Genomic DNA, 23,486 nt, shown 5'->3' on the forward strand with positions numbered 1-23,486 from the left:
TCAAAAATTGCAAACCCCAGAAGAACAAATGAAAAAGAAATATAACTAATAAACTGATTTGGCAACAATGGAGGGATTAAAGGAAATCAACTATAAACAAAAATTAATTGCATGTCAGCAATAATCCATCAGAAAATAGAAAAGAAAAAATATTTCATTTGAGCAATTTTAAAAGTTCTAAGAAATAACTCTAAGAGGAGATTTCAGAGATTTTCATGTATAAAACTGTGAAATAAAAAAAAAAAAAAAAAACCTGTGAAATCCTAATGAAGGACCTAAAAGATCTCAACAAAGGGATATATATCCCACATTTATGGAATGGATGCTTAATATAGGAAAAATGTCAACTCTTGCCATATTTAATATAGATTCAAGGCAATTCCAATGAAAATCTCAAAAGGGTTGTTTATTATTTGACAAGATTATTAAAATGGGTATACCAGTATATTTATGTAAGAAGCATAGCAAAGAATATTCTGATGAAAGGAAAAGAGGGAGACTTAACTTTATAAGATATTGCAAAACTATAAGAAATTGTAAAAACTGTATAAGAAATTGTAAAACTAAACTTTAAAAATAGTATTTTATATAACAACTGAAATAGAATGTAAAAACCAGAAATAGAATCATGGGTACCTGAGAATTCAGTAATTCTGTAACTGTTTATCCTCTTTCCTCTTACTTTTGCATCTTATTTAAGAAATCCCTTCCCACCTCAAGGTCTTAAAGATACTTACCTGTATTTTCTACTATAGGTGGAAAATGCGATGCAATATAAAATACACAGCATAACCTTCAAAGCATTCTTACCAAAAGTGTTTAACCTGAATCTAAACGAGGTATTAGATCTAACTTCTAGGTAATATAGGTCACAAAGGAACAAGTTAAGAAATACTTTAAGTTTAAAGAATCAGAAAAATTCAGAATGTGGAATATTCTGTAAGACCAATGGCACAGACTCTTAAAATTTTGTGTCAGAAAAAAAATGGTTCTAGATCAAGAGGGATAAAGTAAAAGAACAACTAAATGCAATGCATGTATTTTGACTGACTTCTGGTTCCCTGTCCTGGCTTAAAAAAACCCAAAAAACACTTTTTTAAAAAACTGAGGACTTCCCTGGTGGTCCAGTAGTTAAGAATCCACTTGCCAATGCAGGGGACATGGGTTTGATTCCTGGTCTAAGAAGATTACACGTGCCTTGGGGCAGCCAAGTCCAGCACCACAACTACTGAAACCCAGGCACACTAGGGCCCAAGCTTTACAACAAGAGAAGCCATCGCAATAAGAAACAATGAGAATAGCTTAGAGAATATAGAACAGCCCCAAAGCCCCGGCTCGGTAACTAGAGAAAGCCTACACGCAGCAACAAAGACTCAGTGCAACCAAAAATATAAATAAATAAATTTAAAAAATAATAATAATACAAAAAAGAAAGAAAACCTCTGAAAGTAATTTGGGGCACAAATGCAAAAATATTAACATGAACTGAATATTATGATACTTCAAAACTCTTCTGCTTTTTCTTAGGTGTGGCATGGTAATATTCTTGGTCAGAATGTTATTATTATTAGCAAATATATAATGAAATATTTTGAGGTGAAGAATGATGATGTTTAAAACTATTCAAGTCAGTCAGCACAGCTCACAGAAAACCTTCCAGTTAAAGTTTCCTAGGATTAGAATTCCTCTTGATTTTCATTTTTTTTATACCAAAACTTCACAGAATGTATTTAATCCCCAATACATCATCTTCAAGCCAATAATTAATAACAAGGAGGAAAAAGTAACAAAACTATGTATGGGAAAGCCCCTATGTACACTGTAAATACAAATGATACTCCATCAGAATAAGGTGTAGATAGTATAAAAAGTGTTTCTTGTTGTTACTCAGTCGATAAGTTGTGTCTGATTCTTCACGACCCCATGACCGTAACCCAACAGGCTCCTCTGTCCATAGGATTTTCCAGGCAAGAATACTGGAGTAGGTTGTGATTTCCTTCTCCAGAGGATCTTCTTGACACAGGGATCGAACCCGAGTCTCTTGAGTCTCTTCCATCCGTCTGGCAAGCGGATTCTTTACCATTGTGCCAGCTGGAAAACCCATAAAAAGTGTGCCAAAGGTCAACAAAACAGACGCATAGCCATATTAATTGCTATGAAGTAAGATGTTAAACACTTTAAATCCTAAGGTGACACTTTGTTACAAGCATTGTATTCTGTTTTACTTGGATTTTAGAAAATTGCTTGGGGACTTGGGGCTATTTTTAACATTTAAATTTTATCCAGTTAAAATAATGAGAGGACTTCCCTGGCAGTCCAGTGGTTAAGATTCCGTGCTTCTACTGTGGAGGGCTCGGGTTCAGTCTCTGGTTGGGGAAGTTCAGCATGCCCAGCAGTGTGGCCAAAAAAAATAAGATAACGGGAAATTACTTCTTGTTCGGTATTTTGTGCAGATATTTACACACACAAATATACACAGAGAGCTAATAATTATACCAAATGTCAATAATTGTTGCATTTAAGCAGTAGATATATGTCAGAAGATGTTTCTTTCAAGTTTTCTGTTTGAATTTTTCAAGATAAAAAGTAGCAAAAAGATTTAAACAGTTTTAAATTATATACCTTTACGACTATGAAGAAGAAGTCATTTTAAACAAACAAAGTAAGTCAGGGACCTCCCTGGTGGTCCAGTGGTTAAGAATCTGGCTGCCAGTGCAGGTGACATGCATTCCACTCCTGGTCAGGGAAGATTCCACATGCTGCGGGGCAACTAAGCCCATGCTCCATGATAAGAGAAGTCACAGCAATGAGAAATCTGTGCACCACAATAAGAGAATAGCCCCCACTCTCCTCAACTAGAGAAAGCCCATGTGCAGCAACAAAAACCCAGAGCAGCCAAAAATAAATAATTTTTTAAAAAATAATAAAATACTAAAGAAAAAAATTCAGAGAGGACTAGATGAAACAAGATTGGCAAAAGGTTGATAACTGTTAGAGCTAAAAGGTACACGGGTTGGGTGGGTAAGAAGGGGGTGTTCATACTATTCAGTTTACTTTTGTGTCTGTCTAGAAGTGTTTAAGATAAAAAGTTAAAATAATACATGCTTTGTTTGGCCAGATTATATACAGACACATGTACATATTAAACTATACAAAAAATTAATATAAAAACAAAGTGTATGTAAAAGGAGAAGGGGGTGAGCTCAGAGAAAAGACACTGTAATTTGCATTTTTTCTCAGTGTGAATTGTAAATGTCCTTTGCTTTCTGTTATTCTGCTTTGGTAAAAGACAGGGTTGTCTCACCAGAGTGTGAATTTCTATTTCTTCAGAGCCCTCTATTACTTACAGGTCTCTTTTTAGGTCTTGGGGTTCTTCTTGTCTATAAACAACTAAAAAACCAAGATCAGGCTCCAAAATGTTCAGAAATTATGTACTGTTTTCAGCTTCTTCACTTCTGAAGGAGCTAAAAAAATATCTAATGGTCCCTGGGTTGCCTTCAACACAGCTAAGGCTGTAGTCATTTCTCGTTCTCAGTTATCTTTCCTTCTAGTCTTGTCAGTTGACCAGTGTTCTCTGGGCTTTTGTTTATTTTTTAACGTTTCCTTTCTCTAAGGCTAGATTCCAAACCCATAAACTCTGAGGTCTGGCAGGGAATCCTTTGCACAAGACTACCTTTATTGCTTCCCAGATGACCATTTGATAACCCCAAAGTCTCACTCCCTCACCCCTTGGTATAACTCAGGAGGCAAAATAAAACAAACAAAAGGAATGCTGAGAATTATCAAGCATCACTAGTGAGTTTCAAGAAGTTCAAGGTGGCTAAGAGCTGTCCTAATCATTAGGCCCACAATGTGGGGGAAAGTTGTTGAAAATGAGAACAGTTTGTCCTTTCCATGTGGGAGCCCTTAAAAAAATGACATTGTTAGTTCATTTGCTCTTCAGACATTGTGTAAACATTTCGGGATGATGGAAATGTTAAAAAAAAAAAAAAATGATGACAGGCAAAAAAAAAAAAAAAGACTTCCAAAAATTAAGTTTGATGCTGATAAATCTTTAGAGTTTTACAAACTTTTTATTTTTAGTCATCCTCATGCATGCGTGCTTAGTCACTCAGTTATGTCCAACTCTTTGCAACCCTTTGGACTCTAGTCTGTCTACTGGGCTCCTCTGTCCATGGGATTTTTTCAGGCAAGAATACTGGAGTGGGTTGCCATTTCCTTCTCTAGGAGAGTTTCCGGATCCAGGGATCGAACCCTGGTCTCCCACATTGCAGGTGGATTGTTTACTGTCTGACTCACTAGTCATCGTAGTGTGGGTGAAATAGTATCTCATTTTTGTTTTGATTTGCATTTTCCTAATGCAAATAACACCTAATGGTGTTGAACATTTTTTAGCGTGCTGATTGGTCATTTGCACATTCGTTTTCTTTGAAGACATGTCTATTCGAATATTTTGGCCATTTGAAAATTTGAGTTATTTATCCTTTTCTAGATTTGTAACCATTCTCCATATATCATGAATACAATTTCCTTATCAGATATATGATTTGAAATTGGGTTGTTTTTTCACTTTCTTAATGGTGTCCCTTGAAGTATACACAGGTGTCATTATCAGATTGAAGAAGTTCTCTTCTATTCCTGGTTTGAATCTTTGTTGTTGTTTTTTAAACCATGAATTGTTACTGAGTTTTATCAAATGCTTTTTTGGATTTATTAAGATAATCATGTGGTTTTTGTTTTTATTCTGCTAATATAATGAATTATTTTGATGGGTTTATATATGGTGGACCATCCTTGTATTCCTAGAATAAATTTGGTTATTTGTATCGTATAATCTTTCTTATATGTTTTTGGATTCCATTTGCTAGTAATTTTTATGTCTATCTTCATAAACAATATTTTCCTCTGGTTCTTTTCTCTCCTAATATCTTTATCTGATTTTGACATCAGGGTGACACTGGTCTTAAAAAGATAGTCAAGATGTGTTCAATAGCTTTTGAGCATTTATTTTGTATAAGTGAATCTACACATTTTTCCTGATCCATATGACATTCCTGAGAAGAAGATACGTTTATCAAGATTTTTGATGACGTTGTGCATATAGCACAAGTCATTTACTCAAGGTCGCAAACCGTAATTTTCAGAACCAGGATTTGAATCTCAGGCTTGTCATAACCTGAAGCCTACAATCTTCCTGAAAGTTTTAGTCGCTCAGTCATGTTCAACTCTTTGCGACCCCATGGACTGTAGCCTACCAGGCTCCTCTGTCCATGGGATTTTCTAGGCAAGAGTATTGAAATGGGTTGCCATTTCCTACTCCAGGGGATCGTCCCGACATGGGGATCGAACCCCGTGTCCCTGTGTCTCCTGCATTGGCAGGCAGGTTATTTACCATCTGAGCCACAAGGGACGCTCACAATCTTCCTAACAAGTCATTTTATTGCACATGTTTCTCTGTTACCCAGTTCTTTGCTTCCCTCATCTCTGTAACTGGTGCATCCGTACCCTGCTTTCTTGGCCTAAGAATGTCTCCTGCAAAGTCTTCTTCATCAAGTCCTACTCATTCTACTCACCTTCCTCTGTCTTCTTCCACTCATGCCAGGCTCAGCTAAAACTTTAGTGTCTTTTTTTCACTTGCTCTATTTTCAGCTATTTTTACATTTTAATCACCATCCTGTTTATTCTGTTAGAATAAACCAGCCTATCCTTTAGAGTACTCTCCTTGCCTCTCAAGTCACCCTAGTTCACATCTGCATTTTAGGGTGATCCTAAATTATACCTATACCTGAATTTCAAGTTGATTGTTAACAAAAATATCTGACATTCATTCTCTTGATTATCCTCTTGGCTTTGTTCCACTGACTTCTGGTGCTAAATTTTATTGAGTAGAAACTTGACACTAGCCTATTTCTCTCCTTTAAGCAATTGAAGGTTTTCTCTGATGCTGGAGTCTTCTATTACAGATCAATAACTGAGACATATTTAGTTTTATGGATAAATGTTTCTTTAAACACGACTCCTGATTTTGGCGCATGAGTTCTGTATGTTATTCTCCTTGACCTCTACTCCCTTCATGGCAGTTCCCTCTCCTAAGTTTATCCTTCAAGATAAGCACTTGCTGCTGCTAAGTCACTTCACTCGTGTCCGACTCTGTGCGACCCCACGGATGGCAGCCCACCAGGCTCCACCATCCCTGGGATTCTCCAGGCAAGAACACTGGAGGGGGTTGCCATTTCCTTCTCCAATGCATGAAAGTGAAAAGTGAAAGTGAAGTCACTCAGTCGTGTCGGACTCTTAGCGACCCCGTGGACTGCAGCCCACCAGGCTCCTCCGTTCACAGGATTTTCCAGGCAAGAGTACTGGAGTGGTTGCCATTGCCTTCTCTGAGATAAGCACCTAGTCTTCCTGAAATGATTTTTTTCCCCATGTCTGGAGTCTTCTTTAATAGAGGTTATTAGCTCCTAAGCCTCACTCTCACTTTTGCTTACCAGTCCTCATTCTCTGACATGCTTTTACCTAATCTCAACAGTATTGGGAACTGCTTATGTGTATTTTGGTGTTCATGGGCTTTTCCTTTCTCTGAACTTCACCGAAACTTGAGTTTTCTGTTTTGGTCTCCATTTGTGGCTTTTAATTGATTCTAAGAGATGAAAGGGGTAGGATTCATACCTAAACTGTTGTACTGATCATACTAATGAATCCTCCCCTCCCCCCCACCACTGCCCAGGCCCACCCCCATCTGCTTGGAGAGTCAGGGATCAAACGAAGGAAGACAGGAAAGGAATAAAGTATAACTCTAAATGCTGCAAAGGGAGACTGAAAGTTGTGAAAGGAAAACCATTATTCAATCAATTTTACTAATAGAGATCTGGAAAATGGAATGGGGAGACCACGGAGAAAGTATGACTTATACAGTTATAAGTCAGAAAGTATGACTTATGATAGAATCTTAACTTCCAGAAACTCAAGATACTTAGAAAACCCTGACCCTAAAATAACTCCAGAGGCTGTCTACTTATCAAAAACTCTTCCCCTAAAATAACTCAGTGACAGCCTAGTCCTTAAGAACAAATATTTCCTTTTCTAAAGTAAAAGTCAATCATAATTCCTTCCAAACAATGTTATTTACTTTGTGGGGTTTACCTTTGGAAGTCCTCGACTCTTTCTCTTCTGGAACACTTTTTTGGTTTTACCCAAATCTGTCTCCCAAATTGCAGTTCCTAAGACCTCCAAATAAACTCTTTTTTTTTTTTTTTGCAGCCTTCTGTGCTTTCTTGGAAGACAAGCTGTACCCATGAAAACAAGATCCTTAAGGCATGGAAAAGTGTGGGATCCACGGCTATACAAGAAACAGAGCTATGATTTATAAAAGACAAGTCTGAAACTATGTGTCAGACACATTGGTTTGCTTTTTGCTTCTCCAAAAGTCAAAACTCATAGTACCAAAACATGCACGCTAAACGGTCACTGTTGGCCAGATGAAGAAAGTGAGGTAACTCCAATTTCACCTGTGGCTTTACTCACTGGGGCCATTATCAAAGTCAACATTACCATGCACAGCAAATTGCTGGACGCGCCTGATAATCCGTCCCCATCCGCCCCATTCCGGGGTCGCTCTGCTTCACTTTCCTGCTGAGGGTTCGTAGCTGAGACTCCTAGGTTTCCGCTCCCAGACTAGCACAGATCACACAGCACGTTAATCCGCGGAGGAAGGCAAAAACGGTGCTTTAGTCAATCTGGAATATTCTCACAGTAAGCTACAACTAGAAGAGTCTTGGGCGCCACTCTGTCCTCCACTGCAGCAAGCTCTGTGCAAAAAGACAACCAAGACAGTCTTCTACTTAGGCGGGCGCCTCACCCATTCTGGTGCTAGACTACATTTCCCAGAAGTTCTTGCTGCTCTAATCTACTTTCGGCGCGAATCTAGCGACATTTTTCTATTTCTCAGGGGACATACGGCTCCATGGGATTGGTCTGGCCTTTGGAGGAAGCTTGTCTCTGGGATGTGGGGACTGTATCTGTATCTCAAGATCCTTGGCAGCAATCCCGAGAGGGGAGAAGAGGTGTAACTTGGCCCCAGGGGGGGCAGAAAATCCGAGAGCGAGGACCCATCTTGTCCTAGCGGATCTGGCTCCGACTACATTTCCCAGAGACCCTGGCGCGTACAGGGCCGACCCATCACTTGCCTGCGGGACCCTCGGCCTCCGGGGAAGGGGAAGTGCAAGGTGAGCAGCCTAGCTCCTGGGGGCTCGACTAGGGTCCGGATGTGCATCTCTGAGGGTCTGAAGGGACAGTCCAGGCGGGTCCGAAGTCTTGGGCCTGTACGATTGGATAGGACTGGGGGAGGGGGAAGTGTGGGATTCCATGTGTGTGATTGTGACCTTATGTGACCGTGCGGCGTTGTGTGCGCGTGTGATTATGTGTCCCTGTAATGGGTGTGTCGTTGTGACTGACCATGCGCGCGAAACTCTGTGTGCAGGTGTGACTGTGGATATCCTCGCTGTGGTGTGTGGTTGTGACAGTGTGCGGCTCCGACCCCGTAGTGGGACGTGATTGTGGGTACCCATATAACTTTGTGCTGTGTGTGTTGGGGTGGGGCGTGTAGAGAATCTGTGATGGTGCTGCTATGACTGTGTTATCTGAGGGCTGCCTCTGATGGTGGTTTTATGAACGTTAGCAGTACTAAGTGTACTGGATATCTATGACTGTGTAAGGATGTGTGAGTGTGATCACTTAAGTTTTTGGGGCACCGTGTGTGCGGTTGGAAAGTGCCTGTTAACTGTGCCAAGCTGACAGTGTGTGTGTTTCCCAGTGGTTGATGTGTGAGATCAGGACAGATTTTGGTCTTGAGCAGCAGACTTTTCCCCTTCTGTGACCAGGGATGCTCAGAACAGCCTCCACTCCTCTGACCTCTCTCCTTCCCTCCTTCCCATGGGTAGTAGGTGTGGGTCCAGAGTGACCTCTTAGCTAATCAGTCTGAGCCACAGAAAGACCTGGCATTTCATGATTCTTTTCTCCTTCCTCCAGTTCTGTCTTTCTCAGAGAGGTCCCCTGAGGAGAAGGAAGAATGGCTGTTGACCAAGCCCAATACAAGGTGCGCTGGGGTGTCCTTTTTGTTTTATAAGTACCCTGGTGCACATGTGCATGCTTTCATAAACATACCAATAGAGTTGCTAGGCCAGAAGATATGTCTGTATTTTCAAATTTCCTAGATAATGCTAGACTGATATGGTTGTATCTGTTAAATTCTTACTAGCAGTTTATAAGTATAGCCATCCTGTATTCTAATACTTGGTCAGTTGGTGTTTTAATTTTTGATGACTCATCAGATATAATGATATAGCATGTGGTTTTAAAAGTATAACATATGTTATGGTGTGTTACACAGTAGCTTCACTGCCCTAAATATCCTCTGTGCTTTACCTATTCATCCCTCTTTGCTTCCTTCCTCCTAACCCGTGGCTACCATTGATCTTTTTACAGTCTCCATAGTTTTGCCTTTTCCAGAGTGTCATATAGTTGGCAAATAGAGCTTTTCATATTGACTTCTTTCACTTAGTATATGTCTTTTCATGATTCCATAGGCCATTTTCTTTTCTTTTCTTTTTTTGGCTGAATAAAATGGCATTGTCTAGATGTACCACAGTTTATTTAACCATTCACCTATTGAGGGACATCTTGCTTTTCTCAAGTTTTTGCAATTATGAATAAAGCTGCTATAAACATCTGTGCACAAGTTTTTGTGTGACATAATTTTTTAACTCTTTGGGATAAATATCAAGGTGCTTGCTGGATCATATGGTAAAAGTATGATTTTGTAAGAAGCTGCCAAACTGTCTTCCAAAGTGGCCATTCCGTTTTACATTCCCACCAGCAATGTATGAAAGTTCCTGTTGTTTCACAGCCTGGCCAGAATTTGGTTGTCAGTGTCCTGGATTTTGGCCATTCTCATAGGTGTGTAGTGGAGGAGTCTTTTATTTAAACATTGAAATATATTTGTAAATTATAATAAATAGAGAATGTGATACTGGCAAAATGATAAACAGATCACTGAATCAAAGTAGAATCACAAATCCAAATGTATCATCTCTGATAAGGGTAGCATTTATTTTTAAATATTTATTTATTTGGCTGTGCAGGGTCTTAGTTGTTGCACTCAGGATCTCTGATCTTTGTTGCAATATGCAGGATCTTTTAGTTGTGGCAAGTGGGATCCAGTTCCCTGACCAGAGATCACACCCTGACCCCTTGCATTGGGAGCTCAAAGTTAGGCCCTGGACTGCCAGGGAAATTCCAAGGGTAACATTTAAATCAGTATGGAAAATATATTCCATAGTCATCTATGGATGACTCTAGGGTCTAAGGATGACTCTAAGGCTCATTTTTCCCCCCGCATTTCAACATGTATGAAATAAGGTTATGTTTTAAATAGTTCCTCATTTCTTAGTAGCAATAAAATAATAGTGCATGTTAAGTCACATAGAATACTATATTATTCATATGTGATTTTGGTACATTTGGGTAAGCCCTCTCTGGGGGAAAATGAAGTAGGATTCTTAATGCATATCTTTTACTAAAGTAAAATTATAATTGATAATCTCATGCCATTGTCTTTTACCAAATAATACCAAAATAAAAATAATAATTGATTAAAGGCTTAAATGTAATGAAAGCATTACAATTGTAGAAAAAAGAAAAAATTTTTAATGTAAATATGTGTGGGTAAGAAAGCTCTTACCCCAGAACTAGAAGAGTTGAAATTTTAACTTTTGTGTGGCTAAAACACATAAGCAGAGGTTTTTGGTTTTGTTTTTTTTTAATATTTATTTGGCTGCACTAGGTCTTAGTTGCAGCACTTGGAATCTTTGATCTTTAGTTGCGGCATGTGGGATCAAATGCTCCTGCACTGGGAGCTCTGAGTCTTAGCCCCTGGACCACCAGGGAATTGTTTTTTAGAAAAAAAACAAAGCTAGTGCATAAAGAAAGGAGTGCCTCGGTGTGAATCTGAGCATAGTTACATGTTGGGGGAAGTTGACCTTCTCAGGCTTGGAAAATGAGAATTGCTTAAGGAAGTCTTGAGTCCTAATTGGGCTTCCCTAGTGATTGAGATGGTAAAGAATCAGCCTGCAATGCAGGAGACCCACATTCGATCCCTGGGTTGGGACGATCCCCTGGAGAAGGAAATGGCAACCCCTTCCAGTATTCTTGCCAGAAAAAAATCTCATGGACAGAGGAAACTGGTGGGCTATAGTCCATGGGGTCACAAAGAGTCAGAGCAACTGGGCAACTAACACTTTCACTTCACACTTAGTCCTGATTAGAATAAACTGTGTTCCTGGCCACAGCCTGGCCACAGGCACCATTTAGGTAAAGCTGGCTTGGGGACCTGAGGGCTACAGAGGAGGGGTAGCCTTCTCTGACCACTCAGAGCAGGTCATAGCAGCTCTGTCTTGGGTTCAGAGCAACAGCAGCACTGGGATGGGGCAAGGTCTTGCCTGGATCACTTGGCTGAGGCAGGAACCTGGGTTGCTTATATGAAGGAGAGGAATTATGAGTCTTTATTCCTCTGAATCAACTAGCTGGGATCCATCTTGCTGCAGCAAAAACCTGAGATTTCTGGAGTTGAGGAATGAGGGGGTTTTATTCCAGACTCCCACTCACTAACTAGAGTTATATCCCAAGACCAAGGGAAATGGAAGTAATTTTGCCTGGAGAGTCCAAAAGCTATAAGGCTAGAGTTGTCTCTAGATATTTCTTTGATTTCCCAGGCCTGCCTTCTCAGAACACTATCTTTTTTCAGGAGAACAGCCCCAAGAAGGACTGATCATCTCCTGTAATACTGAAAGCCATGGCCCAGGTAAGTTAGCTGAGGCTCTTTCTTATCTTCCTGACATTCAATTCTTTCTAAGAAAAACAAACAAACAAAATTTTATGGGTATGTGAGCCCAATCTCTTACTTTGTAGGTAGCCCTTCCATCTCTTTGCTTTCTTTGCAATTTTTGTTGTTGTTGTTAGAAAAGAAAAAAAAAATTCATTTGTCTGCTATTTGGATTTTGCTGATTTCTTCTCTGGGGTATCATGTAAGTGTTTCCTGGGAATTGGTATGTAGGTCTTGATCAGATTCAGTTGGGATTTTTTTGTCAGGAATATTTCCTAGGTGGTGATGTGTGAGTCCATTAGGAGGTGTATTATTTCTGGTTCTCTTTCCTTTTGTAATGTTAGCTACCAGTGAGGATTATTGTCTAGATTCATTAATTCATTAGAGGTTGCAAAATGATATTTAAATTCTGTCATTCATTTTCTATAGATTAGGTAGCATACTGTGTTTAAAACATCTCATCAACTCTTTGGTCTAAAGGACCATTTGTATGGGAAAGAATGTTTGATTCTTTCCCCTTATTTACCAGTTTTTATTTTATTTATTATTATTATTTATTATTTATTTTATTTTATTTATTTATTGGCTGTGCCTGGGTCTTCGTTGCTGCTCACGGCCTTTCTCTAGTTGTGAAGAGCAGGTGCTTCTCTTGCTGTAGAGTTCAGACTCTAGAGCATGGACGGAGTAGTTAAGGTGCATGGGCTGAGTTGCTCCAAGGCATGTGGAATATTCTTGGACCAGGGGTCAAACCCAGGTCCCTTGCATTGGCAGGTGGATTTTTAACCACTAGACCACCAGGGAAGTCCTTTACCAATTTTTAAAATAATGAGTTGGTGTCTTAGAATCCTACAAAGATGACTAGTAATTTCTTATTCAATATTGTTAAGAGCTCATGGATTTAAATATTTTGATCTAATCAGTCCATTACATTTGATCCTCAAATTACTGTCTTTGGCCAGTGGGAGGTTTTTCAAGTTGGCTCTTGAACCCTTTTAACATGATGCCAGTAGTTTTTGATAGCTCTCCTTTCTGAGAATGTTCAAACTCATCTGCTGCATTTGACTCAATTCTGAAATTGTCTCTTTGCCAACTTTTGTTCCTTTTATTTGAATACAGTGCTTAGAGATGACAATCTAGATGCTAGGGATGTTCATTGCTACTGGGTTAATTATTGTTTCTGTTATTCTATCTATCTAACAATGGATAATTGTTAATTATCTATTCTTTTCTATAGACTGAGTCAGGATTTATTTTTTTTTTTTTAGTATGAAATAAACTGGTGACTCTTGCATCTACTTCTAGGGTCCAAAGATACTGGTTCTCAGTGATACCAATGTAATTGCTCTTTGCTTTACCCCCAGATATAAGCACCGTAGTCTGTGAAATATTTCTTTCTGTTGCACAAATAATACATGTGTTTATTGTTTCAGGGATCAGTGATGTTCACTGATGTGTCTATAGACTTCTCTCAAGAGGAGTGGGAATTCCTGAACCCTGATCAGAGGGACTTGTACAAAGATGTGATGTTGGAAAACTATAGCAATCTGGTGTCAATGGGTAAGGACATTTATACTGGTAATTTTGAGTTCTCCCCTGGAATGTCTGTTTCTTCTGCAGTGAATTTCTCAGCCACTTTTCAAGTTACCAGCTGAATTTCTGCTCCCTGTTCTCAAATAAATGGTTTGAACTGAAATGGAAAGGAAGAGTGGGAAATGGGCAGCTCCCAGTTGGCTATGGCTGAGCCTCTTCTTTGTTTGACTGTTCCCATAGTAGCATCTCTTCCTTGATCATCAAAGGACTGAGTATGACATTCGGGTCTGATTTACCCACAGCCTAACCATGTTCCATGTCTTTTCTTGTGAGCAGGACTTTACATTCCCAAACCTCAAGTTATCTCCTTATTGGAACAAGGGAAAGAGCCATGGATGATTGGCAGAGAGCTGACAAGAGGCCTGTGCTCAGGTGAGTGAGAAATGACTGGACCAAGGCAGGGCACTGTAGGTAATAACTCAGTTGATTCATGAAGAAACAGCACCCTTGAGATGTGATCTTGGAAGCTCCCATCAAAACAGTAGGCCTGTGGGAAAAACTAACTCCTTTGAGCATGAGTTTACGAATGACCTGTTCCATTCCTTTCCTCACTTACTGCTCTTTCTGCTACTCTTTCTCCAATACCCTTCTTAATTTCAAGTAGAAAGTGCCCTTCATATCCCCTGCAAAGAAAACTCTTTTACCCGTACTTTTTTTGTTTCCTACTTTTGGGCTGTGCCATGTGGCATGAGGAATCTTAATCCCTGACCAGGGTTGGATCCCATGCCCCCTGCCATGGAAACGCATTTTCTTAACCACTGGACCTCCAGGGAAGTCCCTACCTGTATTTTAAATTTTTAATTAATTTATTTATTATTTTGGCTGTGCTGGGTCTTCATTGCTGCGTGCAGGCTTTCTCTTCTTTGTAGTGCACAGGATTCCCATCGCCTGGGTTCTCTTGTTGGGAGCATGGACTCTAGGTGCATGGGCCTCAGTAGTTGCAGCTCATGGGCTCAGCAGTTGCGATTCCCAGGCTCTGGAGCACAGGCTCAATGGTGATGGAGCATGGCATGGCTTAGTTGTCCCTCAACATGTAGGATCTTCCTGGACCCGTGATTGAACCCATGTCCCCTATTTTGGCAGGTGGAATCTTAATCTTAACTCCTGGACCATCAGGGAAGTTCTTCTACCTATATTTTAGATTCAGTTCCTTGCTAGGTTTTCTTCCCCTTAGACTCAACTAAATGTTTTCTGTTACCACTCCCAAAATAGTATGCCTGTGTGTGTGTGTGCACGTTTGTGCATGTCTGCACATACCTGCCCCAGCTCCAAGTCCTAGTCTTCATTATAGCTGCCCGCTAATGACTGATCTTTTTTTTGTTTGTTGTGCATTTTTCCTTTATCCATTATTTTTTATTTCCTAATTTGTGCAAAGGAGTCTGCCATGTGATGCATTTTTCTAATTGTGTCAGCTGTTAAAAACTTGGAGTCAAAAAGTAGTGCTAAACAAATGAACCTCTCTACAAAACAGAAATGGACTCACAAGTTATAGAAAACAGACTCCTGGTTGCCAAGAGGTAGGAAGGTGGGGGAGGGAAGGACTGAGAATTTGGGATTACCAGCTGTAAACCGTTAATATTACATATAGGATAGATAAACAGCAAGGTCCTTCTGTATAGCACAGGGAATATAGTCCTTATCCTGTGATAAACCATAGTGGGAAAGAAAATCTATGGGAAATCTGATGGAAAAGAAACAATGTATGTATGTAATTGAGTTACTTGGCTGTATAGCAGAGATCGGCACAACATTGTAAATCATTTCTACTTCAAAAAAAAAAATTAAACTTTTAAAAAAGTAGTGATAAAGTATATCCATAAAATAACTTTCACAAAGTAGTGCCTGGTAAAAGAATCAGACAGTGGGGAGCTTAGCAGAAAGTGAGGAGCTAAATATTCAGAAATGGATTTAATCTATACTGAAATAGCAGTTGGAACCTTGCAAGTGATTACAGTCACTGTCTAAAGAGACGATGCTGGGAAAAACAAAAAGGTCTTTGCCTAAATTGGGAATGAACGGGGCAGAGAAGAGGAGATTCGGTATAAAGTAGGCGAACCAAAAGAATACTTACACAATAGTTCTATATACTAAGCTTTGGTTCAGATGCTGTGATTATAATATTGAACAAAGCATTTAAAATTCTGCTCTCCTGGAGCTTATATTCTAGGGGATGAGAGAGAAAAAGTATATATTACATATATATATGTCAGATGATAAATGCTATGAAGGAAGGTAGAGAAGGCCTTTTTAGAATTATTATTATTTTTCTTTAATAAATCTCTTTCTTACTTTCATGTGTTTATTTGGCTGTGCTGGGTCTTAGTTGCAGTACATGGGATCTTCGATCTTTGTTGTGGCATCTTCTGGTTGTGGTGTGGAAACTCTTAGTTGCAGCATGTGGGATCTAGTTCTCTGACTGGGCCCCCTGCATTGGGAGCATAGAGTCTTAGCCACAGAACCACCAGGAAAGTCCTGAAAGGTCCTTCTGATGAGGAAGGAAGTGAGGGAACAAATAACGTAGATGTCTGGTAGAAGAGATTCAGGCAAAAGTCAGGAAGAATGAAGTTCCTGAGTTAGGAGCTTTTTGGCTCCTGTCTTTGTGATTGGAACAGAATGAGCCAAGAGGGAATTATGTGAAAGGAGATCAGCAAGGTAGCAGGATGCATGTGTGTTTGTGTGCTCGGTGCTAGTGGGAGGGAGGGTGTATCTGCGGATAACTTGAGGTCTTACAGGCCATGGTATGGGCTTTGAATTCTATTTTGTGCTCAGTTGTTCAGTCATGTCTGACTCTGTGCAACACTCTCGACTGCCTGCCAGGCTCCTCTGAGATGTAAAGCCATTCCATTCTGAGTGAGGTGATTTGAACAGGGGAGTGACTTCATGTTTTTAAAGGATCCCTCTAACTCAGTGGTTGATAATTTTGGATTCCTTTGGATAGAATTGAGGGAACTCATGAAGTTGGATGAAAAGAAAAAAAAATGCATCTTTTAATCTTTTATCTAGTAATCTGTAATTGAAATTTAGCATGTCTTCCTATTATGATGTATGCAGCAAACCATGATAGTGTTACTTTGTGACTTTGACATGAATAGAAATCACAAATATTTTCATATCATTTTACTGTTATTGTAGACATACTGAAATATCATTTGTGGTCATCACTATTTCAGAATTACAGGCTCACTGCTAGGACTTAGTATTTAATTTTACTTATTTATTTACGGCTGTGCTGGGTCTTCATTGCTGCTTTCTTTAGTTGTGGTGAGTGGGGCCTACTTGCTAACTGTGGTGAGCAGGATTCTCTTCGTGATGGTTTCTCTTGTTACAGAGCATGAGTTTTAGGGTGCACCAGCTTCAGTAGTTGTGGCACACAGGCTTAGTTGCTCCTTGGCTTTGGGGATCTTCCCAGACCAGGGATAGAACCCATGTTCCCTGCATTGGCAGGCAGATTCTTAACCACTAGACCACCAGGGAAGTCTGGTCTTAGATATGTTCATAGAGAAGAAAACTCCAGGCAAAGGGGAGAACCCCTGTGCAGGCCCTTCTGAGAGGGGAAGGGTTGACGTGTTTGAAGAATGGAAAGAAGTCAGTGTTGTCGCCGCCAGGAGCAAGCAAAAGCAGAGCGTGAGTTGAGATTGGAGAGACAAGTAGGAACTACATTATTCAGTCTTTGCTGGATTTTGAGCAGTGGAAGGCTGGGCCAAATGTCATTTTGGTGCCTGAATAGGTTAGAGAGTATGAGAACTTGGTGGGGATCTGGGTTAGGAGTCTACTTGAGTGGTCTGAGTTAGAGACTGCTCTGAGTTAAACTCTTTCTGGTTTGAAAGAGGGCATTGGCAGTGGTGATAAAAAATTACTGAGGAGGTTAACTGGATGAAAGTGGCTGAAAGATCCTATGAAGGTAGGAGGAAAAGAATATACTGAAATGAATTCCCTGTTTCTGGCTTGAGATATTCTAATCGAGTCTATTTTGATGTCTTCAAACTGTTCAATTTGCCTAAAATGTCCATCAGTTGTCATATACTGAACACTTTATTCAACAACATTTACTATACTTTTCCTCATCCTCGTAGTAATCACAAATTAAGGATTAGCTCCCTTTTACAGATGAAGAAATGGGGACTAGAAAGATTAAATAATTGCCTTGGAACCTGTTGTGAGTAACTGTCAGTTTTGGGACTCAGCTCTCGTTAGTCTGCTTCTGACTCCTGTCATCCTTCCATGGCAGTATTTTGCACTGTGTCTTATTGTTATTTATAATCCTCATGTGAAACTCTTGAGAATTTTTTTAAAATTGAAGTATAGATGATTTACAATGTTGTGTTAGTTTCTGGTATACAGCAAAGTGATTCAGTTATACATATATGTATGTATATATACACATTTTTTTTTCAGATTCATTTTTACTATGGTTTAAGATATTAAGTATAGTTCCCTGTGCTATATGGTGGGAACTTGTTTATTTTATATATAATAGTGTGTATCTGCTATTCCCCAAGTCCTAATTTATCTCTCTGACTTTTTCCCCTTTGACTTTTCCCCTATGGTAACCATAAGTTTGTTTTCTAGATCTATGAGTCTTTCTGTTTTGTAAATAAGTTCATTTGTATAATTTTTTTTTTAGATTTCACATAAAAGTGATATCATACAGTATTTGTCTTTCTCTGTGTGATTTTCTTAGTATGATAATCTCTAGTCTATCCATGTTGTTGCAGATGGCATCATTTCTTTTTATGGTTGAGTAATATTCCAGTGTGTGTGGGTGTGTATGTGTGTATTATCACCTTTATCCATTCAAGTTTAGGTTGCTTCCATGTCTTGGCTGTTGTAAATAGTACTGCTGTGAACATTGGGATGTATGTATCTTTTTGAATTATACTTTTCATCTTTTCTTAATATATGCTTAGGAGTGAGATTGTTGGATCATTTGGTATTAATAACTATTTTTAGTTCTTTAAGGAACTACCATACTATTCTCCATAGTGACAGCACCAATTTATATTCCCACCAATAGTGTATAACGATTTTTTTCCCCGCACCCTCTCTATCATTTATTATTTGTAAATTTTTGGATGATGGCCATTCTGACAGGTGTGAGGTGGTATCTTATTGTGGTTTTGATTTGCATTTCCCTGGTGATTAGGTTGAGCACCTTTTCATGTATCTATTGGCCATCTGAATGTCTTCTTTGGAGAAATATCTATTTAGATTTGCCCATTGTTTGGTTTTTTTGTTTGTTTGACATTGAGCTGTATTTGTATATTTTAGAAATAGGCCATTTTCAGTTGCATCATTTGCAAATATTTTCTCCTACTCTGGAGGTTGTCTTTTCATTTTGTTTATTGTTTGTTGTGCTTTTGCACTGTGTCTTTTTTCTCTCTGTATACCTTAAACTTCAGTGGCCTCCCCTCCCAGTCACTGTGGTGGTGTTAGTACATGAGCAAATCTCTCTCTTGTCCCAGGATCAGCATCACAAAGTTTTAGGCAAACAGTATTTTCACTGAATCTCCAGCACATAACATTTTCTGAGTCTTCCCTATCTGCTACTCACATCAAATTAGTTCAGTACCTTAGACTTTGGGCTTCCCCAGTCCACAGTGGTAAAGAATCCACTTGCCAATGCCGGTGTATTCAGGAGACACAGGTTAGATCTCTGGGTCATGAAGATCCCCTGGATGAGGGAATGGCAACCCACTCCAGCATTCTTGCCTGGGAAATCCCATGGACAGAGGAGCCTGGTGGGCTACAGCCCATGGGATCAAAAAGAGTTGGACACATCTGAGTGACTGAGCACGCATTCACTTTAGACTTATCTCAGGCTAGTCCCCCATGTGGCTAACTCTCTGATCACTTTCAATATGTCCTCACATCCAATATGTCCTTTATTATGGACCCTATTCTTCTTTATCCCCAGCTGGGTGAACTGCAGTTTACTTCTGACTCCCAACAACCCAGAGTCAGCCTAAACCCCACAGGTTAACAGCCAGTCTTCCACAAGACTGCTCTCACTCCTGACCCCAGCTGCGAGTCCCACCCAAACTTCTGACCAACTGACTATAAATTCAGGTATTTCCGTGCCCCGCTGCAGGCTCAATAATTTGGTAAAACAATTCAGAAGACTCAGGGAAGTGCTATACTTACAATTGGAGTTTTACCATAAAGGATATCAGATGAGTTGGTAGGCTTTGGATGCAGAGATTCCACACCGTCTCCCTGTGAAGCACCAACCATAAAACTCCACTGAACTTTGGTGTTGAGTTTTTATTGGAGCTTATTTACATAATTATATTTAAGCATAATTAATTGGCATAATTGATTAGGGCATCAGCCACTCAATCTCTGGCCTCCCTCTCATTCCCAGGGGTCAAGTAGCTGAAAATCCCAGCCCTCTCATCATATGTTGGGTCTTTCTAGTGAACAGTCCCCATCCTAAATCTGGGGACCCACCATGAGTCACCTTATTAGCACAGTGAAAACGCTGCTATCTCTCAGTAAATTCAAAGGGTTTTTGAAGCTCTTTGTTATGAACTAGGGACAAAATTCAAATTTATGCTTTATTATACCAGAGAGCCCAAGAATCTTTCCCTGTATGCTTTTATTCCTCTTAGGAGACCTTTAATGGATGTAAAAAAAAAAATAGCCACTTTGTACAATACATATAGTATGATGATATACTTTGTTTCTTACATATACATATAAGCTCATGTAGATGTATGTACTACTAGTCATCTTTTATGCCGAAGCATTGTATATTTATCAACTTTTCCAAATGACTCTGGTCCACATCAATATTTGAGAATCATTGTGGTTTTCTATTTCCATAGATTCTGCCTGTCGCTTCCTGCTTTACATCTCATTAATTTTTGTGTATTTCTTGTCCATTTTTCAGATGCAACAGATATACTTGAGAATTCTATGTCATTTACTACCACATAATTGTTTTTACTTTAATTTTTCCATTTCTCTTATAGAAGTTTACCTTTTCACAAATGAGGTGGGAGAAGAATATTTACCTTTTATTTTCTTTCAGCTCTGGAATCAATGTGTGAAACCAAGTTATTATCACTAAAGAAGGAAGTTTACGAAATAGAATCATGCCAGAGGGAAATGATGGGACTTAGAAAACAAGGCTTTGAATATTCCAGTTTCAGAGATGTTTTGGAATATAGAAGTCACTTTGAAAAACAACTGGGACATCAAAATGGGCATTTCAGCCAAGAAATACTCACTCATGAGTACATGCCCACATTTATTCAACAGACATTCTTTACTTTACATCAAATTAACAATGAAGAGAAACCCTATGAATGTAAGAAATGTGGAAAGGTCTTTAGTCAGAATTCACAATTTCTTCAACATCAGAGAATTCATATTGGTGAAAAATCTTACGAATGTAAAGAGTGTGGGAAATTCTTTAGCTGTGGCTCACATGTTACTCGACATCTGAAAATTCATACAGGTGAAAAACCCTTTGAATGTAAAGAATGTGGAAAGGCCTTCAGCTGTAGCTCATACCTTTCTCAGCATCAGAGAATTCATACGGGTAAGAAACCCTATGAATGTAAGGAATGTGGGAAGGCTTTTAGTTATTGCTCAAATCTTATTGACCATCAGAGAATTCACACTGGTGAAAAACCCTACGAATGTAAAGTATGTGGAAAAGCCTTTACTAAGAGCTCACAACTTTTTCAGCATGTGAGAATTCATACAGGTGAGAAACCCTATGAATGCAAGGAATGTGGCAAAGCTTTTACTCAGAGCTCAAAGCTTGTACAACATCAGAGAATTCATACAGGTGAGAAACCGTATGAGTGCAAAGAATGTGGCAAGGCCTTTAGTAGTGGCTCAGCACTTACAAATCATCAGAGAATTCACACAGGAGAGAAACCCTATGATTGTAAGGAATGTGGGAAGGCTTTTACTCAGAGCTCACAACTTCGTCAACATCAGAGAATTCATGCTGGTGAGAAACCTTTTGAATGTCTTGAATGTGGGAAGGCCTTTACTCAGAACTCACAGCTTTTTCAACATCAAAGAATTCATACAGATGAAAAACCATATGAATGTAATGAATGTGGGAAGGCCTTTAATAAATGCTCCAACCTTACCCGACATCTCAGAATTCATACTGGTGAAAAGCCCTATAACTGTAAGGAATGTGGAAAGGCATTTAGCAGTGGCTCAGATCTCATTCGTCATCAGGGAATTCATACTGATGAATAATAAAAGTTAAAGCTCTTCTCACCTTCCTGATCTTTTAAACAAAGAGAAAATTAAGGTTTGATAGTTACCCTCTTTCACTATTTTTTGTTTATTTTATAGAAAATAAATACATTTTAAAAATATATTTCTTAAAATATATAAAAAATATATTTCTTAAAATATATTTAATCCAAATATATTTTACTCTAAGTTAGGAATTTGGATTCTAAATTGATATTTGCTTGTTTCCACCCCTCTCCTCCCCCACTCCATCTTGTATTAATGTCACTTCAACAGTTTTATCCTTTCCTACTGTTTTGTTCTAACTTCTTGGTGATATATTATATTACTGTTTATATTTGCTTGAGTCTCAAGGCTATTCTCTGATCTATATGTTTGTGCTTACACCAGTATCACACTGTTTAAACTGTGTGACTTTGTATTTTTTAATTCCTTGTAGAATTAATTATAATCTTGTTCTTGAAGTAAGTTTTAGTCCTTTTGTTTCATTTCACACATTTATATTTTCTTACTAGAAAACAATATCAGAAAACTAGAACCTAAAAAAGCCAGGATTAATTGTAATCATGCCATCTATATATAGATAATGACTCTCAATTGGTAGAGCAAATCCTACCAGACTTTGTTTTTTTTTTTTTTTTTCAGACTTTGTTTTTAAAGAAAATGTAGTCATGGTACACATGTTGTACCTTTACCTGCTTTTATAATATAGTCAAAAATATGATTGCTATTTCAGTATATAGAGATTTTTATTATTTTTATTGATATATTTAATGACATTTTTAAATGACCTTATTATTCATGTTATGGTTGCATCTAATTGTTTTTGGTTATAAAATCTTCCTTTATTAATATGACCCAAAGTTTATCTTTGGATGTTTTGGCTTTTTCCTTTTAAAACATCTACTTTAGTTGGTGAAATTATCTACATTTTGTCCTTGTAAACTGTCTTATTCCTTTCACCAAGCCTAACCCCAGTCTCATATGAGAAAAGTAATTAACCACCATTATCAATATTATTTATCTTTCCAGATTTTTTTAACTTTTTACTTATATATGTTAGTGACATTTTCTTTTTTATGTATTAATAAATATAATCATGCTGTATGTGTTGGTTTGTTGTGATGATTCAATGAATTAATAAATATTCAGAACTTTTCCTATCATGTGGCAAATATCTAGTAAAAGTTGTTCATTATCATTATTATTATTTTTATACTCATTTTCATAATTACTATTATTATTTGTGGAGGGCTTTCCTGGTGGATCAGGATAAAGAATCCGCCTGCCAATGCAGGAGACTCAGGTTCAATCCATGGGTCAGGAAGATCCCCTGGAGAAGGAAATGGCAACCCACTCCATTATTCTTGCCTGGAGAATCCCAGAGGAGCCTGGCAGGCTACAGTCCATAGGGTCACAAAGAGTTGGACAAAACTGAGTGACTTAAACAACAATTATTTGTGGAAAGGATTTTAACCATGTTGTTTACCTTTATCTAAGTCAAAGAATTCATAATGAAAAAAGACAAAGGAGAGACTTCCCTGATTGTCTAGTGGAGAAGACTTCGTGCTCCCCATGCAGGAGGCCTGGGTTTGATCCCTGGTTGGGGAACTAGATCCCACATGCTGCACCTAAGAGTTCCCACACTGCAACTAAAGATCTCACAGGCTGCAATGAAGACCTGGTGCAGCTAAATAAATAAACAGATATTTTTTAAAAGAGAGAGAGAAATGAGTGTAATGAACATAAGAAAGTTTATCCTATCCCCATTATTTGGCTTGAAATTTTAAAAGGG

The 23,486-nt window shown here is 38.7% G+C and overlaps 1 protein-coding gene across 3 annotated transcripts; it reads left to right on the forward strand.

Annotated features, from left to right (window-relative positions):
- Window positions 1-7,956: 7,956 nt before the first annotated feature.
- On the forward strand, window positions 7,957-22,321 carry ZNF383 (zinc finger protein 383). Of its 3 annotated transcripts, XM_065925918.1 has the most exons (7): window positions 7,957-8,225; window positions 9,028-9,094; window positions 9,875-9,954; window positions 11,801-11,857; window positions 13,309-13,435; window positions 13,745-13,840; window positions 20,499-22,321. In XM_065925918.1, the coding sequence occupies exons 4-7, from the start codon at window positions 11,849-11,851 to the stop codon at window positions 21,689-21,691; spliced, it is 1,425 nt and encodes a 474-aa protein (XP_065781990.1). In that variant the 5' UTR covers window positions 7,957-8,225; window positions 9,028-9,094; window positions 9,875-9,954; window positions 11,801-11,848; the 3' UTR covers window positions 21,692-22,321. The 3 variants fall into 3 exon arrangements, with proteins under 3 accessions (XP_065781990.1, XP_065781988.1, XP_065781989.1); XM_065925916.1 differs by lacking the exon at window positions 9,875-9,954; XM_065925917.1 differs by lacking the exons at window positions 9,028-9,094; window positions 9,875-9,954.
- Window positions 22,322-23,486: the final 1,165 nt, after the last annotated feature.

Source organism: Muntiacus reevesi, chromosome 2 (assembly GCF_963930625.1).
Source record: "Muntiacus reevesi chromosome 2, mMunRee1.1, whole genome shotgun sequence".
NCBI classification, from domain to species: Eukaryota; Metazoa; Chordata; class Mammalia; order Artiodactyla; family Cervidae; genus Muntiacus; species Muntiacus reevesi.